Source organism: Rhinatrema bivittatum, chromosome 9, assembly GCF_901001135.1.
Source record: "Rhinatrema bivittatum chromosome 9, aRhiBiv1.1, whole genome shotgun sequence".
Classification (NCBI taxonomy): Eukaryota; Metazoa; Chordata; class Amphibia; order Gymnophiona; family Rhinatrematidae; genus Rhinatrema; species Rhinatrema bivittatum.
The window spans coordinates 133616480-133632363 of NC_042623.1; the positions used below are offsets into that span (position 1 = coordinate 133616480).

Here is a 15884-nt window from a genome sequence, read left to right on the forward strand (position 1 = left end):
GCTTGACCGAATCTTGATCAGTTTGACGGTATATAGTGCCATCTCCAGTGCCACAGGCGCTGACCTCAACAGCCGGGCAGCACCGATAGAGATCCCAATGCCCAAAGGCACTGATGGACTGGTGGTATCTAGGATGCCAGGGGGCACCTGCAGGCAGAGGCTCTGCAGCACCGACATGGCCCTGACATGCCTCATCAGTGCCCAGCAGAACAGATGACTGCTAGCCCCAGTCGACTGTTCCCCTCAGCTCACTTATCCATCTGAGTACATTGATGCTGGAAGTTCGATGGCGTCCCTCGCTAGCGGCTATGGCTAACGATAGTCTCGCTAGTGCTCATTAACACCAATGGTGCACAAATCCGGATTGGGGACTCTATGCCCCCGCTCACAGTGGCTCAGGGCCCCCAAGATCATCGGCGTCTTTGGTGCCTGATAGCCATAGACCAGTGATGGGACAGCATGATGCCTGTCAGTGTCCCATTGGGACACTGCCAAGGAGCCTCTAGGACACTCTACCACTGTGCCTGGATGCCTCAGTGTACCAGGGTGCCTTGAATAAATGGCGAACCTGGCGAATCTGTTCAAAGCCGAAATCCCTATCACTCAAGGGCTTCAATGGCTCTTGAAGGCTCTCAAGAGCCCCGGCAGTCGATGGCCTCGAGGATGACTAGGGCACTCGATGGTGATCCCAGTGCCTCAATGGTGGTGCTCGACATTGTCGAAAGCGGCAACAAAAGGCATCGATGGCCAACACGCCCGACGGTCTCCATAGTGGCCCTGCACCTCAATGGCATCGAGGGTGGCGATGGTATCGGGGCAGCTCCACACTGCGATGGCATTGAGGCGATGCACCGCAATGGGCCCAAAGGGTGGCCATGGCATTGAGGCCATATAACTCGACAGCATCAAGGGCGGTCACAGAATCTGTAAGTGATTCATAAATGCTCTAAAAATAAATAAAAACAGATTTTAAATAATGGGGTAGATTTTAAAAAGCATTTACTCGAGCAAAACTGGTTTTTGCTCGAGTAAATACACTTTACTCAAGTAAGTGGGCTTTTCAAAATTGCTACAATATATGCCATTGAATTGTCCATAGGATTTACTCAAGTAAGTGCACTTTACTCGAGTAAATAGCTTTTGAAAATTGCTACGATAGTATGTCACATTTACATGCGTAACTCCTTTGCAAATGACCCCCAATCTGATTGTGAGGAAATGTAGAAAGACTAGGAGACTGAGCATCTAAATGGCATATGAAACTTACTGTGGACAAGTGCAAAGTAATGCACATATGGAAAAATAATCCCACCTACAGGTGCATGATGTTGGGTTTCGTTTTAGGAGTCACCTTCCAGGAAAAGGACCTCAGAGTCCTTGAAATCTTCAGCTCAGTGTGTGGTGGTGGTCAAAAAGACAAATAAAATATTAGGAAATATTTGGAAAGGAATAGAGAACAAAACTGAAAATACCATAATGGTTTTGTATAGATCCATGGTGCAATTGCGTTTTGAGTGTTTTGGGAAGTTCTGTTCATCCCTTCTCATATTAGACATAGTGGACATAGAAAAGGTACCAAGTAATATTGGATACCTTTCTCTTTTTGCTGTTGAATGTTTTGTGCCTGCGTGCACTTTGTGTTTATGTATCCTTGACATTTAATACAATAAAACTTTAAATGAAAAAAAAAAAAAGAAAAGGTACCAAGAAGGATTAAAAAAAAAAACCCCAACATAAAGGGGATGGAAAAGCTCCTTTATGGAGAAAGATTAAACAGATTAGGGCTCTTTGGCTTGGAAAATAGACAACAGAGGGTATATAATTGAGATTTATAAAATCATGAGCGGGGTGGAATGGGTGTTTATTTTCTTTCTTTCTTTCTCTTTCTTTCTTTCTTTATTTAACCATATCTTCCATCAAATTAGTTCAGTGTGGATAGTTTATTTACCCTTTCAAATAACACGAGGACCTCACTTCATGAAACTAGCAACCAGCAGCTTTAAAACAAATTGCAGGAAGGATTTTTTCAAACTATGGAATCTGCTGCAAGATAATGGGGTTCAAAAGAGAGTTGGACAAGTTCCTGAAGGAAAAGTCCATGAGCAGGTATTAGCCAGGTAGACTTGGGAAATCCAGTGATATTCCAATGAATGAGATGCAATAAATCAACTATTGGGGATCTGTCGGATACTTCTAAAGCCACTGTTGAAGACAGGATGCTGGGCTTGAAGGACCTTGCTCTGACTCAGCATAGCATTTCTTATGTTCTTATACAGATTGTGAAATGGTTTTAAGAAAATGTCAATGTATTTGAATATTCCTTGGGCCATTCTTATGTCCACCATTGTAAAGTGGGAACTTTTTGGCACCACCAAGACCATGCCACAATCAGACCACCCCTCCAAAGTCAGTAGCTGTGGGTTAAAAAAACTGCTGTGGAAGGTCCCTCTGAGGTCTAAGATTACTTTAAAACAACTACAGGGGACTCAGGCTGAAAGTGGAAAAAATGTTAACCTTGAAACTGTTGAACAGTCATTTCACAAACATGGTCTGTATGGGAGGCACCACTGCTGAAGAAAAGCCATGTGATCGTAAAACAAGTGGGAGGAAGGGAGAAGTAAACAGATGTACAGGATCTGTCATGAGGGAGTGAAAGTCACAAGAGAAAGCAAGCTGTTTCTTACTCGGGCTATGTTTTGGGAAATTGCACACGTCTATCAAACATGCTTTCAGATGTGCAGATGAAAAGGGTGTAACTAACAAAGAGGCACATGAGAGGGACTCCCGAACTTCCAGACGTGATAGAGCTGTACTGTTTTCCTGGGCCATTTTAACAACATTAAAATAAAGTATTGTGTTCTATTATTATAACCATTGTCTTTGCTATATCTATAAACCATCTCTGCTGCAATGCTTTCTGAAATATAACTGAGCACATAATAAACTTATTTCTGGAATCTACAGTTGAACTGATTCACGTGAGAATGTGGCATTTTGTGTCTTTGGGTAGCAAATTTTACCAGGGAGATGCCTGAGGGATAATGGCCTAGTATCTTACCACATGCACACAGTGAACCTATAACAACCTGGGACTGAGGAAAAGATTAATTTTTCAGCAGGACAATGATCCTAAGCACAAAACAAAAGCAACAATGGAATGGCTCAGCAAGAAAAAAGTGGATGTTTCGAGTGGCCCAGTCAAAGCCTAGACCTAAATACAACAGAAAATCTGTGACAAGACTGGAAGATTGCAGTTCACAGACAATCCCCAGCCAACCTGAAAGAGCTTGTGCTTTTCTGCCAAGAAGAAATAGCAAAACTGCACCATCCCCTGTGCAAAGTTGATAAAGACTTATCCTAAATGACTCATGGCTGTTAACTACTACAAAAGGGGCTTCCACCAAGTACTGAGTCAAGCAGTGCAAAGACTTAATCAATGAAGACTTTATTTTTAACTCAATTACTTTTGGAATATTTCCATAAATTTTTTCATGATGAAGGTGTAGAGTATATTGTGTAGATTAGTGAAACAAACTCCTACTTTAACATATTTTAGTTTGTATTTTTTAGTCCAGAGAATGTGAAAATGAACAAGGGTGTGAAGACTTCTAAAGCACTGTATATTATACTATTAACAGACCCTACAGGAATCTTGCAAGCAGCTACCATCAAAACAAGGGAACATGGTACACGCCTGAATTAAAAACCATGAAACACAACCTCAGAGCACAGGAAAAGTTATGGCGCAAAAACCCTTCCCCAACTCAACTAGCAAAGTACAAAACCCTTCTGCATACTTACCGTGAAAACACACTTAAAACTAAGTGAGATTTCTATGCCCTAAGGATACATAACCTCCACTTCAATCCCAAAGCCCTTTTTTCATTCATCTCAGATCTAACCAAAACACCAATAAACTTTATATCTAGTGATGAAGCCAAAAACAAATGTGAAGAACTAGCGCAAAACTTCCACGATAAGATTACTAACCTCACAACTCGCTTCACCAGTTCTATATCACCCATTAAAACCTTCTCTAAAAATACCAATGCCAACTTTAGCACCTTTGAGACCACTGCTTCCACACAAATTGAATCCATTTTAAAAAGAATGAGACAATCCACCCACCCATCAGAAACGATCCCGACTAAAACCCTCCTTTCCATCCCCAACACAATATCCCAATCTATAGCTGTCATTGTTAATAAATCCATGACCCTTCGAAATGTACCCAACCCACTTAAACAAGCTATTGTAAAACCTTTACTCAAGAGACCGAAACTTGATCCCTTAGATCTAGCCAACTACCGCCCCATATCTAACTTACCCCTCTTAGCAAAGATTCTTGAAAAGACTGTCAACACCCAATTAACTGACTACTTAAAACAATACCACATTCTTTTTCCATCCCAACATGGCTTCCAAAAATATTTCAGCACAGAGACACTCCTGACCTCCCTCTCAGACTACATCCTCACAGGCATAGACAAGGGCCAAACATTCATATTAGCCCTCCTGGATATTTCCGCAGCCTTCGATACCATTAGCCACAAGATCCTTATTGACAGGCTATCTGAAATTTGAATCTCAGGGATCCCACTCCTCTGGTTTAAATCCTCTCTCACCGACAGACATTTCAAAGTTAAAATAGGTAATTATGAATCCAGGGCTATCAGCATAACACGAGGTGTTTCACAAGGCTCCTCACTATCCTCCACACTTTTTAGTATTTACCTCCTGCCCCTCTGCCATCTCCTTTCTGATCTTGGCCTACCTCACTTCATATATGCCAATGATGTGCAAATCCTCATACCCATCAATGACACCCTCTCCAATGCTCTAAAAACATGGGATAAGGCCCTTGCCTCCATCAATGACCTCCTTACAAAACTCAATCTAGCTCTAAATACCAACAAAACCGAACTTATGATCATCGCACCCCCACTCCATAGTCCCAACTCCTCAGCCTCCAATACACCTCCCTCCCTCCCTTCCTTTTCACAACATGTACGTGACCTAGGCGTTACCATTGACACAGAATTCAACTTAAAGAAATTCATTAAGTCCACCCTTAGAGACTGCTACTTCAAGCTACACACACTAAAAAAACCTAAAGCCCCTTCTGCACCTAGACGACTTCAGATCAGTACTACAAGCCCTTATCCTGTCCAAATTAGACTACTCAAATGCCCTACTACTAGGCCTTCCCAAAAACTCCATCACCCCTTACAACTGCTACAAAATGCCACAGCATGCATTTTAACAAGCACCAGAAAAAAAAAGCATATTACTCCCATCCTAAAACAACTCCACTGGCTTCCTATAGCCTCCAGGATCCACTTTAAGACACTCTCACTCATACACAAAGCCATCCACAATCCAAATATGTAATGGTTCAGCGACTCCCTACAGTTTCGCTCCTCCACCAGACCTACCCGCACGCCACTTTACAAACACCCTCCCCTAGACTCACTCATCTCACCTCGACCAAGGAACGCTCACTTTCCATAGCAGGTCCAGCGCTATGGAACTCCATGCCCACCAACTTACGCTGAGAACTTTGCCCAAAAAAATCCAAGCAGAAACTCAAAACCTGGTTGTTCAAGCAAGCTTACCCCTGAGACCTTCTCTTCGGCACGTTCCTCCTCCCCCCCCCCCCCCCCCCCCACGTCCTTCCGTACCATAATTCACAGCCCTCTGTTTAAGTTATAATGCGTATTCACCTCTCAGCAACATATCTATGTATGTTGCCAGCAACTTAACAACGTTTGTTACCTCATCTTATAGCCCTCTCTGACAATATCTTAAATTTATCGCTTGTACTCAAATCTATTGCTTGTACATAAGTTAAAGAAGATTAATGTGTATATATATATTTTCTAAAGAAGAATATTGTATTTTATAACTTCCATCCCTAATTATAGCTCCCCCCCCAGTTCACCCCTTTTGGTAGCTCCTTGCTAATGTTCTTCCCACTCCCCAGTTTCATAATCAGTTCTACTGTAAAGCCTCTGTAGCTGCATTTCTGTTTAATTGTAACCGATGTGATTTTATTAACAAATGTCGGTACACAAAAACGTTGAACAAATAAATAAATTAATGAAAGTGGTACTTCGGGGCCACTTGAGAGGTTTAGGCACATATCACAAAAAGCAAATGAATAAGAAAAGGGAGGCCTTTGGAGAGATTGGAAAGCAGACATAAACGAAACCCAGGGTCAATAAGGGTGGGGATTCTGAGCAAGAAAAGAGAGGAGATAGCAGCTTTAGATACAGCGGCCATAGCTCATAGATTGGATCTCCTAAAACAACAATATTATGAATTCAGTGATAAGCACAGCAGGCTCTTAGCACATAGGTTGCGTACCAAACGGATTAAGGAATTGATATATCGTACAAAAGCTAGCTCTGGGGAGATGCTTTCCGACCCAGCGGCCATTAGGAATAGGTTTCAAGCTTTCTATGAGGAACTTTATACTCCGGAGGATGGGGCAACCTGAACATAAGAACATGCCATACTGGATCAGACCAAGGGTCCATCAAGCCCAGCATCCTGTTTCCAACAGTGGCCAATCCAGGCCATAAGAACCTGGCAAGTACCCAAAAACTAAGCCTATTTCATGTTACCATTGCTAATGGCAGTGGCTATTCTCTAAGTGAACTTAATAGCAGGTAATGGACTTCTCCTCCAAGAACTTATCCAATCCTTTTTTAAACACAGCTATACTAACTGCACTAACCACATCCTCTGGCAACAAATTCCAGAGTTTAATTGTGCGTTGAGTGAAAAAGAACTTTCTCCGATTAGTTTTAAATGTGCCCCATGCTAACTTCATGGAGTGCCCCCTAGTCTTTCTATTATCTGAAAGAGTAAATAACCGATTCACATCTACCCGTTCTAGACCTCTCATGATTTTAAACACCTCTATCATATCCCCCCTCAGCCGTCTCTTCTCCAAGCTGAAAAATCCTAACCTCTTTAGTCTTTCCTCATAGGGGAGCTGTTCCATTCCCTTTATCATTTTTGTCGCCCTTCTCTGTACCTTCTCCATCGCAGTTATATCTTTTTTGAGATGCAGCGACCAGAATTGTGCACAGTATTCAAGATGCGGTCTCACCATGGAGCGATACAGAGGCATTATGACATTTGCCATTTTATTCACTATTCCCTTTCTAATAATTCCCAATATTCTGTTTGCTTTTTTGACTGCCGCAGCACAATGAACCGTTGATTTCAATGTGTTATCCACTATGACGTCTAGATCTCTTTCTTGGGTGGTAGCACCTAATATGGAACCTAACATTGTGTAACTATAGCAAGGGTTATTTTTCCCTATATGTATCACCTTGCACTTATCCACATTAAATTTCATCTGCCATTTCGATGCCCAATTTTCCAGTCTCACAAGGTCTTCCTGCAATTTATCACAACCTGCTTGTGATTTAACTACTCTGAACAATTTTGTGTCATCTGCAAATTTGATTACCTCACTCGTATTTCTTTCCAGATCATTTTTAAATATATTGAAAAGTAAGGGTCCCAATATAGATCCGAGGCACTCCACTGCCCACTCCCTTCCACTGAGAAAATTGTCCATTTAATCCTTCTCTCTGTTTCCTGTCTTTTAGCCAGTTTGTAATCCACGGAAGGACATCGCCACCTATCCCATGACTTTTTACTTTTCCTAGAAGCCTCTCATGAGGAACTTTGTCAAACGCCTTCTGAAAATCCAAGTACAGTACATCTACCGGTCCACCTTTATCCACATGTTTATTAACTCCTTTAAAAAAGTGAAGCAGATTTGTGAGGCAAGACTTGCCCTGGGTAAAGCCATGCTGACTTTGTTCCATTAAACCATGTCTTTCTATATGTTCTGTGATTTTGATGTTTAGAACACTTTCCACTATTTTTCCTGGCATTGAAGTCAGGCTAACCGGTCTGTAGTTTCCCGGATCGCCCCTGGAGCCCTTTTTAAATATTAGGGTTACATTAGCTATCCTCCAGTCTTCAGGTACAATGGATGATTTTAATGATAGGTTACAAATTTTTACTAATAGGTCTGAAATTTCATTTTTTAGTTCCTTCAGAACTCTGGGGTGTATACCATCCGGTTCAGGTGATTTTCTTCTCTTCAGTTTGTCAATCAGGCCTACCACATCTTCTAGGTTCACCATGATTTGGTTCAGTCCATCTGAATCATTACCCATGAAAACCTTCTCCAGTACGGGTACCTCCCCAACATCCTCTTCAGTAAACACCGAAGCAAAGAAATCATTTAATCTTTCTGTGATAGCCTTATCTTCTCTAAGTGCCCCTTTAACCCCTCGATCATCTAACGGTCCAACTGACTCCCTCACAGGCTTTCTGCTTTGGATATATTTTTAAAAGTTTTTACTGTGAGTTTTTGCCTCTACGGCCAACTTCTTTTCAAATTCTCTCTTAGCCTGTTTTATCAATGTCTTACATTTAACTTGCCAATGCTTATGCATTATCCTATTTTCTTCTGTTGGATCCTTCTTCCAATTTTTGAATGAAGATCTTTTGGCTAAAATAGCTTCTTTCACCTCCCCTTTTAACCATGCTGGTAAGTGTTTTGCCTTCTTTCCACCTTTTTTAATGTGTGGAATACCTGGCTGGGATAGATCTTCCTAAACTGTCCACTAGTGATCAGAATGTATTGGGGAAACCTATCTCAGAGCTTGAAGTTGATTGGGCTATTAAGGACCTAAAATCTGGAAAGGCACTGGGAGTGGACGGGTTTACCCCTTTTCTATAAAAAAAAAAATAGGACCATTGTATGGGGGACCTTTGGCGCAAATGTTTAATCACATTCGAGAGGGGGGGCACTTGTTACCTTATGGAAATGTGGCGGGCATTACCACCCTTCCTAAGCCAGGGAAAGACCCCACAAATTGTGCCTCTTACAGGCCTATATCGTTAATTAATATTGATCTGAAAATCTTGGCCAAAATCTTCGCTTTTCGCCTGAGAGGGAGAATTAAGGAGTTAATTCATACAGACCAAGCAGGATTTATACCAGGCCGGACGACAGAGGATAATATCTGAAAACTAATAAATCTGATCTATAGCTTGCAATGAACAGGGCAGCCAGTGGTTTTCCTCACCATAGATGAAGAGAAGGTTTTCGATCACATGTTTTGGCCCTTTCTGTTTGCGGTTCTAGACAAGATGGGATTGGGGGGTTCTTTCTCTACATGGATTAGGGAACTCTATAGAGAACCTTTAGCTTGCCTAAAAATTAATAATAATAGCTATACACAGCACTTCCCAATTAAACAGGGGACTCGGCAGGGATGCCCCTTATCCCCACTTGTATTTGCTCTCAGCTTGGAACCCTTAGCAGCAGCTATCAGACATGCTTCAGTAGTGCATGGAATCCCAGTTGGTCCACACCAGTATAAACTTTCCTTATATGCTGATGATATTATTTTCTTATTAACTCAACCTTTGTCCTCTTTGCAAGGGATGTGGAATCAGCTGGAGACCTATGGGCACCTCTCTGGATTTCAAGTGAACCCAGACAAATCAGAAATTTTCCTTCTCTCTGTTTCCTGTCTTTTAGCCAGTTTGTAATCCACGGAAGGACATCGCCACCTATCCCATGACTTTTTACTTTTCCTAGAAGCCTCTCATGAGGAACTTTGTCAAACGCCTTCTGAAAATCCAAGTACAGTACATCTACCGGATGGACTTGGAAACAGAGGGGAAACGGCTGTTTCCCTTCTGTTGGACGAAGGGACCCATAAGATATTTGGGAATCAATTTGAGGCTGGATTTGGAAGGCTAATTCGGTTAAATTATCACCCATTGGTGCGCAGCCTGCGCGGAGACCTGGAGAAGTGGACCCGCTTACAGCTTTCATGGTTTGAGAGGATTCACACCCTCAAAATGAATGTCCTGCCTAGACTGGGCTATCTTTTTCAGGCCCTTCCATGCATACTCCCCACGCAGGAACTGAAACCACTACAAACAGAGATGTTTTTCTTTATTTGGAATAGGAGACCGCCTTGGGTCCCCAGGGCGGTGTTGTACCACAGCCGGAGGGAGGGTGGGGTGAGACTGCCTTTTTTAGTACATTACTATGTCGCGTCCCAACTTAAGCATTTGATTGATTGCCATGATCTAGGCTCCACAAAACAATGGGTGGCGATAGAGCAGGCTCTAGTGGGAGGCCCTCCATTGTATACAATGTTCTGGCTGAGGGGACTTGCTGCTCGGGATATTAAAGCCCTCCCACCGCCACTACAAAGTACTTATACTATCTGGAAGTGCTGGAGATCCAATCTAGTGGGGAGCGGGCAGTACTCAGCTCTCACTCCTTTCTGACATTTAAGAACCTTTGATGCAGGGCGGTACAATCTGGTATTTCGTTACTGGGAAACGAGAGGCCTCATTAACCTGGGTCAGGTATGGCAAACTGGCTTAATATCTTTTGAGCAGTTGCAGCGAACTTATGCTCTCCCTAAGGCAGATTTTTTAAGCATACGCCCAGTTGAGGCATTTTATCGTTATGAGTGGGGCAGAACTGGATTTAAAAAGAGGGCGATCTCCATTTGAGGGATATTGTATATTGGCGGGCAAATTACGGAAAACGATCTCCAAGGTCTATCAGTTATTGGTGGGTACGGGCAGTCACGTGGCAACGCATATAGCGGCATGGAAGAAGGACCTGGCGGTTACTTGGGATCAAAGCAAATGGGAGGATTGTTTTCGTAATTTAGGACAGACCTCAATTTCTGCTGCTATGATGGAGAACTGGTACAAACTTCTGTATCGCTGGCATTACTCCCTAGCCAGAATAGCCCGGTGGTTACCGGGTTGTTCTCCTTTATGCTGGCGGCAGTGCTCTCACATAGGATCTTTTATGCATATGTGGTGGCACTGCCCGCGGATCCAAATATTTTGGCGGGATTGCCAGGAACTACTAGAGAGAGTTATAGAGGTACGGGTCCCATTATCGGCAGAACTCTGGTTACTGGGGATCCAGTATGAAGCGTTTACGAAGAAGCAGCAGACACAGTTCACGTATGTGATCACTGCCGCTCGTTTGTTGGTAGCGGTTCACTGGAAGTCCTCCACGATTCCGGCCTGTCCGCAGCTCTTCGCAAAATTGAAACATATCTACCTAATGGAAAACCTGACGGCAGTCCGGCGAGATACACTTCCTAAATTTCACAGGATTTGGTCTCGACTAAAGCTGCTCCTTCAGGAATAAGCTGGTTATGGAAAGTCATTCCCACCTCGGCAGGCCTTGCTGAAATAGGATCCAGGAATGTATAGGGGTGGGGGGGGGGGGGGTTAGGGCAGGGAGAGGAGAGGGCAGGGTAAAGTGGGAAAGGAGGGGGAGATGGGGATAGGTTACTGTGGGGGGGGGGGGGGCTGAGTCATCGGGGAGGTAGATTTCGGATGTATAGTACCTATTGTCTGTATCTTTTCATTAGATTTATTATTTACGGTATCTGGAATTAGCATTTCTCCATGTTATAATATTATCAGTTGACACTGTTAAGTATGCTTTAAGAAAAATTGTCAATAATAAAAAAAAACAAAACAAGAGAACATCCTGTGATATTAAGGGACACCAGACTTCACTACCTCCATTATAATGGATTTTTTTGTCATCTGAGGTGAAATTGTGGGAAGATTTTCCCAAGAGAAGTACTTAAATTATATTAATTCGAAACTGAAGTGTCCAAGTTTCACAGGAAAAAGATACTGGTGAGTATAATGCTATAGCAACATTCTAGGGAAAATCCAGTGAGTCAGATTCAATTGGAAAATTTCAGAATACAGAAGGACATTTTTTTCACTGCTGCAGAACTGGATACAGCTGCAGTGTTTTTTCACCAACCCTCTGGCTTGTCATGTAACTGTTTGGCAACCATAAGGTTAGACTTGGTTGACAACAGGTCTCTTTCAGTATAACCAATTCTGTATGTAGGACAGTTAACCTAACGAATCAGTGACTCACCATTAAGGACACATAGCAGCAGGACTGTATATTAACCCAAAATCTGGTAAATGACCACGCCTACTTTTAGGAAGCTAGTAAAAGGCTGGCAGTTCTTCCATGTTTTTAATGCTAAACCCATAACTTTCTCCACCCCAGAAAGCAGGCATTAAACTAAACTGACTGCAATACACTGCCTGGCACCAATTTCTGGGTGCCTTGAACATGCTGCTACAACCTATGGTTTTGCAGAGATGATTGTGCATGTATTTGACGTTTATGCATTTTTTGATGATCTTAAGAAAGTCACTTGATTTAGCTCTAGTCAGTTCCTTACTGCTTGCACCTTTTTCCTATTGTTTAAATGTATGTATTTGAAAGTTAGTTGTTATTTTAACTTCAGGCATAACTGTTATGTCATGCTACCCCCCTCCCCCCCCGGATCATTACCATTATGGTCCTTAGTGAACGCCTTTGTAACTAGGGATAGGCACTTAGTATTTTAGGAGAGGCGCCATTCTTATATAGTCCCTACCTTTGAGGGAGCAGGGATGCTCAGTCCCCTCAGGTTATTTACTACTCTCTACTGAGAGTCTGGAGGCACTGATTTTGGTTTTCGGTATAGGTGGCCGTGTAGGAGGATTCTTTCTGCCTTGTTTTTTTGCAGGCCTGCTTGGAGGATCCAGGCAAACCCTTCCTGGGGAGCCCAAGCAGAGTTGGGCAGCTGCACTTTCAGACCACTCACGTGGAGTCTTCAACTCCTACTGGGGAGACAGGATTTGGACTCTGTGCAGAGACTGCGTTTTTGCCATTTTTTGACAAATTGTAGGGGTTTTCCTGTCCCATCAAAGGATGCCCTGCCCACCTGGGAGCCTCACTACCTCCACTCCCTGGAAAGTGAGTGTCTCTCAGTCCAGGTAATAGAGATCCCTGCACAGATTGTAAAAGGATTGTAATCTGAACACTGTTATAGCGCTAAGGATTCTGATAATTGTGCTATCATTCCACCTGATTACCCATCAGTAAAGGAGTTACCCAGAGAAAGGAAGTTACAAAAAAGCAGCCTGTCACTCCGGGCCCCGAAAGATAAATCTTTCCCCTCACCAACAAAGAATCCAGGCCCTGGGGAAGGAAAGACTATGAAAGAGCTAGTTGGGAGTGGCTCCAGCTCAGAAAAAAACAATACATTCTTTTATGGGCCCATTGCTGGTAGGCAGCCACCCAAAGATGGGATTACAGTTTTCCATTACTGCTGATTTATATACTATCTCAGTCGTCAGGGTGCACCTTATTCTATTGTTAAGCTGATACAGATCTGATTGTACCCTGCTTTGGGTGACTTATTCAAAAAGATAGGTAATAAATCAATAAAGGACATCTCCATGCATGGGATGAGGTAAAACAATTTAGTTTGGGTGGAGGGTTATACTACTGATACCTTAAATAGATGAACAAATGATACATCAGGATTTGTATATTCGCCACTAATGGTTAGCAGCTAGAGGTATCTTTTTCTGTGGCTTTTTGTGCTGTGCACACTAGAACATTAATTCGGAACGGTTACTGAATGTGACTCGAGTCCCCATGCGTGTGGAGCAAAGAAGATGAATAGGGCCATTGCTTCCAGCACATGATGCCTCTCACAGCAAGTGGCTGCCAATGGGACACAGCAGCACACAGATAAGGTTTATTGCAAGTAAACTACCTGGAGCAGTAGCTAACACACAGGCCAATTCAGTATGCCCGTTAGCCCCCGTTTGGATGCACGTTTTCCACGTGCTATTATTACCCCTTATACAGTAAGGGGTAATAGCGCGTGGAAAACGCGCAGCCAACCCCCCCCCCCCCCCCCCGAAACTAATAGCGCGCTCAACATGCAAATGCATGTTGATGAGCCTATTAGTTAGTCACGCTCGATACAGAAAGTAAAATGTGCAGCCAAGCTACACATTTTACTCTCAGAAATTAACTCCTGGCAAAGGCAGGAGTTAATTTCGGCCGGCACCGGGAAAGTGTTCAGAAAAGCAGAATAAACTGCGCGCGTTGGGAGAGCGGGCACTCGCCTTGGAGCGCCGGCTCTCCCGCGCAGCTTACTGAATCGGCCTGACAGTGGGAAGGAGTGCGGATTTTCCTCCTAATTTCACTGGACTGCGACAGTGAAGAGAAGCACACAGGCATGACCCCAGGCTTTTCAAAGAGGCCAATAACACACACCACATTATGGTATTACCTTAGCTCCCATGACGGCGACCTCAGCTGTGGGCCACGCATAGTTAACATCTCCACGTAAGTGCTTGGAGCTCATGACATCATAGGCGCCTCCATAGGCCTGTAAGAAGCAAAATTCATGAGGGGCTGTTAGCAGTGCATCCACATCAGAATCACTGGAACTGCTGCAGGGCTCTAAAAAGCTACCAGGGAATAATTACTGGGAAGCATTTTTAGATAGATTACTTGTGACTGGATGGCAGCAATCAGGTCATACTTCTGCCCATAAATATGATCATATCCTTGACCTTACTTTTCTAGATCCTTTTTTTTTTTCTAGTATATCTTCATTAGTTTCTGTTGAGCCTTTACTGTGGTCTGCCCATTATTTAACCCCATGCAAGTTTTCTGCTCCTCAACCAGCTAACATTAAGCAGAATTTGCCTGTCAATGTTAAGCACGCTCATTTACACCAAGAGCAACTTCATGAATGCTTATAATCCAAGATCCCAGATCTTTGTTGTACTATTGTAACTGTTGCAACTAATGACTTGTCTCAGATGTTACTAAGTATTGCTGATGAGAATCAGCTTTTTTAAAAACACTCTATATTCAAACAAACCAATTATGCTCCCTGGTTCACTTTAACTTTTAAGGATAAAAAAAAGTCAGCGCTTCGTCGACTGGAACGTCACTGGCGCAAGACCTGTTTATATCTGACTGCCAGAAATATAGAACTGAGCTAGAGCACTATAGGAAACTAGCTGAGTCAGCAAAGAGATTATTCACATAAAAGTTCAGATTGCTGGCTTCAGTCCCTATGTGCTTTTCTCTACTGTTAAGTATTTAACTAAGCAGCCTGTTTTTATTACTGTTTTTATTACTGAGCTGATCCCGCACGAGAGGAGGTACCTGAATTTTTTACAACCAAAGTTTCAGATCTATAATCAAAAGTTTTCTAAAGATTCTCCTAGTCTCATTCTAAATCCCTTACAATATTAAAATAGGTGGGCTGTCTTCCTATGTTTCAAGCATAGAAACCATGCAGATCAGAGATAAAATGAACATCTCTTCCAGTCCATGAAATCCATGTCCTACTGCAGTGTTAAAGATCTTGCAGAATGATATCCGCACCTGTATCACCTAGATTGTCCATGTCTTTGACCGAAGGATAATGCCCTCTGTGCTGAAGGAAGCATCTGTGAAACTCATTGTCCTTCCTGGCTGAAGTCATCGAGACAGTAACACATGTTCAACTAATTGACCTTTTGGAAATATTTACTATTTTGGATCCTCAGCAATTCAGCTTTAGAAGACATCACATACCAAAACTTTATTATTGTCCATATTAGATACCATCTATCATGGATTTGATGAGGAGACCAGATATATTACATCATAGCTACATTTGACACCTTAGACCAACAAATTATTTTGTCCGATCTGGAGCAGTTTGGGATATCTGGACAGGTGTTTGACTGGTTCTAGTCTTATCTACGTGACAGGGTCATTAATCAAAATACGTTTATGGCGTTAAATCCAATAACGGCATAACACATGTGATAACACCATAATGCACGTGATAATCGCGGGACCGCATGGCGCGAATGAAATTTTTGAAAGGGGTGGGATCGGAAAAGAGTTTGGGCAGGATTAATGAAAATGAGGGGCATTATCGCCTCACAGCATACATTAAGCTATAGCA

At 42.7% G+C, this 15884-nt stretch overlaps 1 protein-coding gene across 1 annotated transcript in view; it reads right to left on the reverse strand.

Moving 5' to 3' along the window:
• The window catches only part of PCCB (propionyl-CoA carboxylase subunit beta), a 179318-nt gene that overhangs the window by 6945 nt on the left and 156489 nt on the right, over positions 1-15884 (reverse strand). The window contains exon 13 of the mRNA XM_029616355.1: positions 14202-14300. Coding sequence (XP_029472215.1) covers positions 14202-14300 — 99 coding nt within the window. The remainder of the gene's footprint in view (positions 1-14201; positions 14301-15884) is intronic.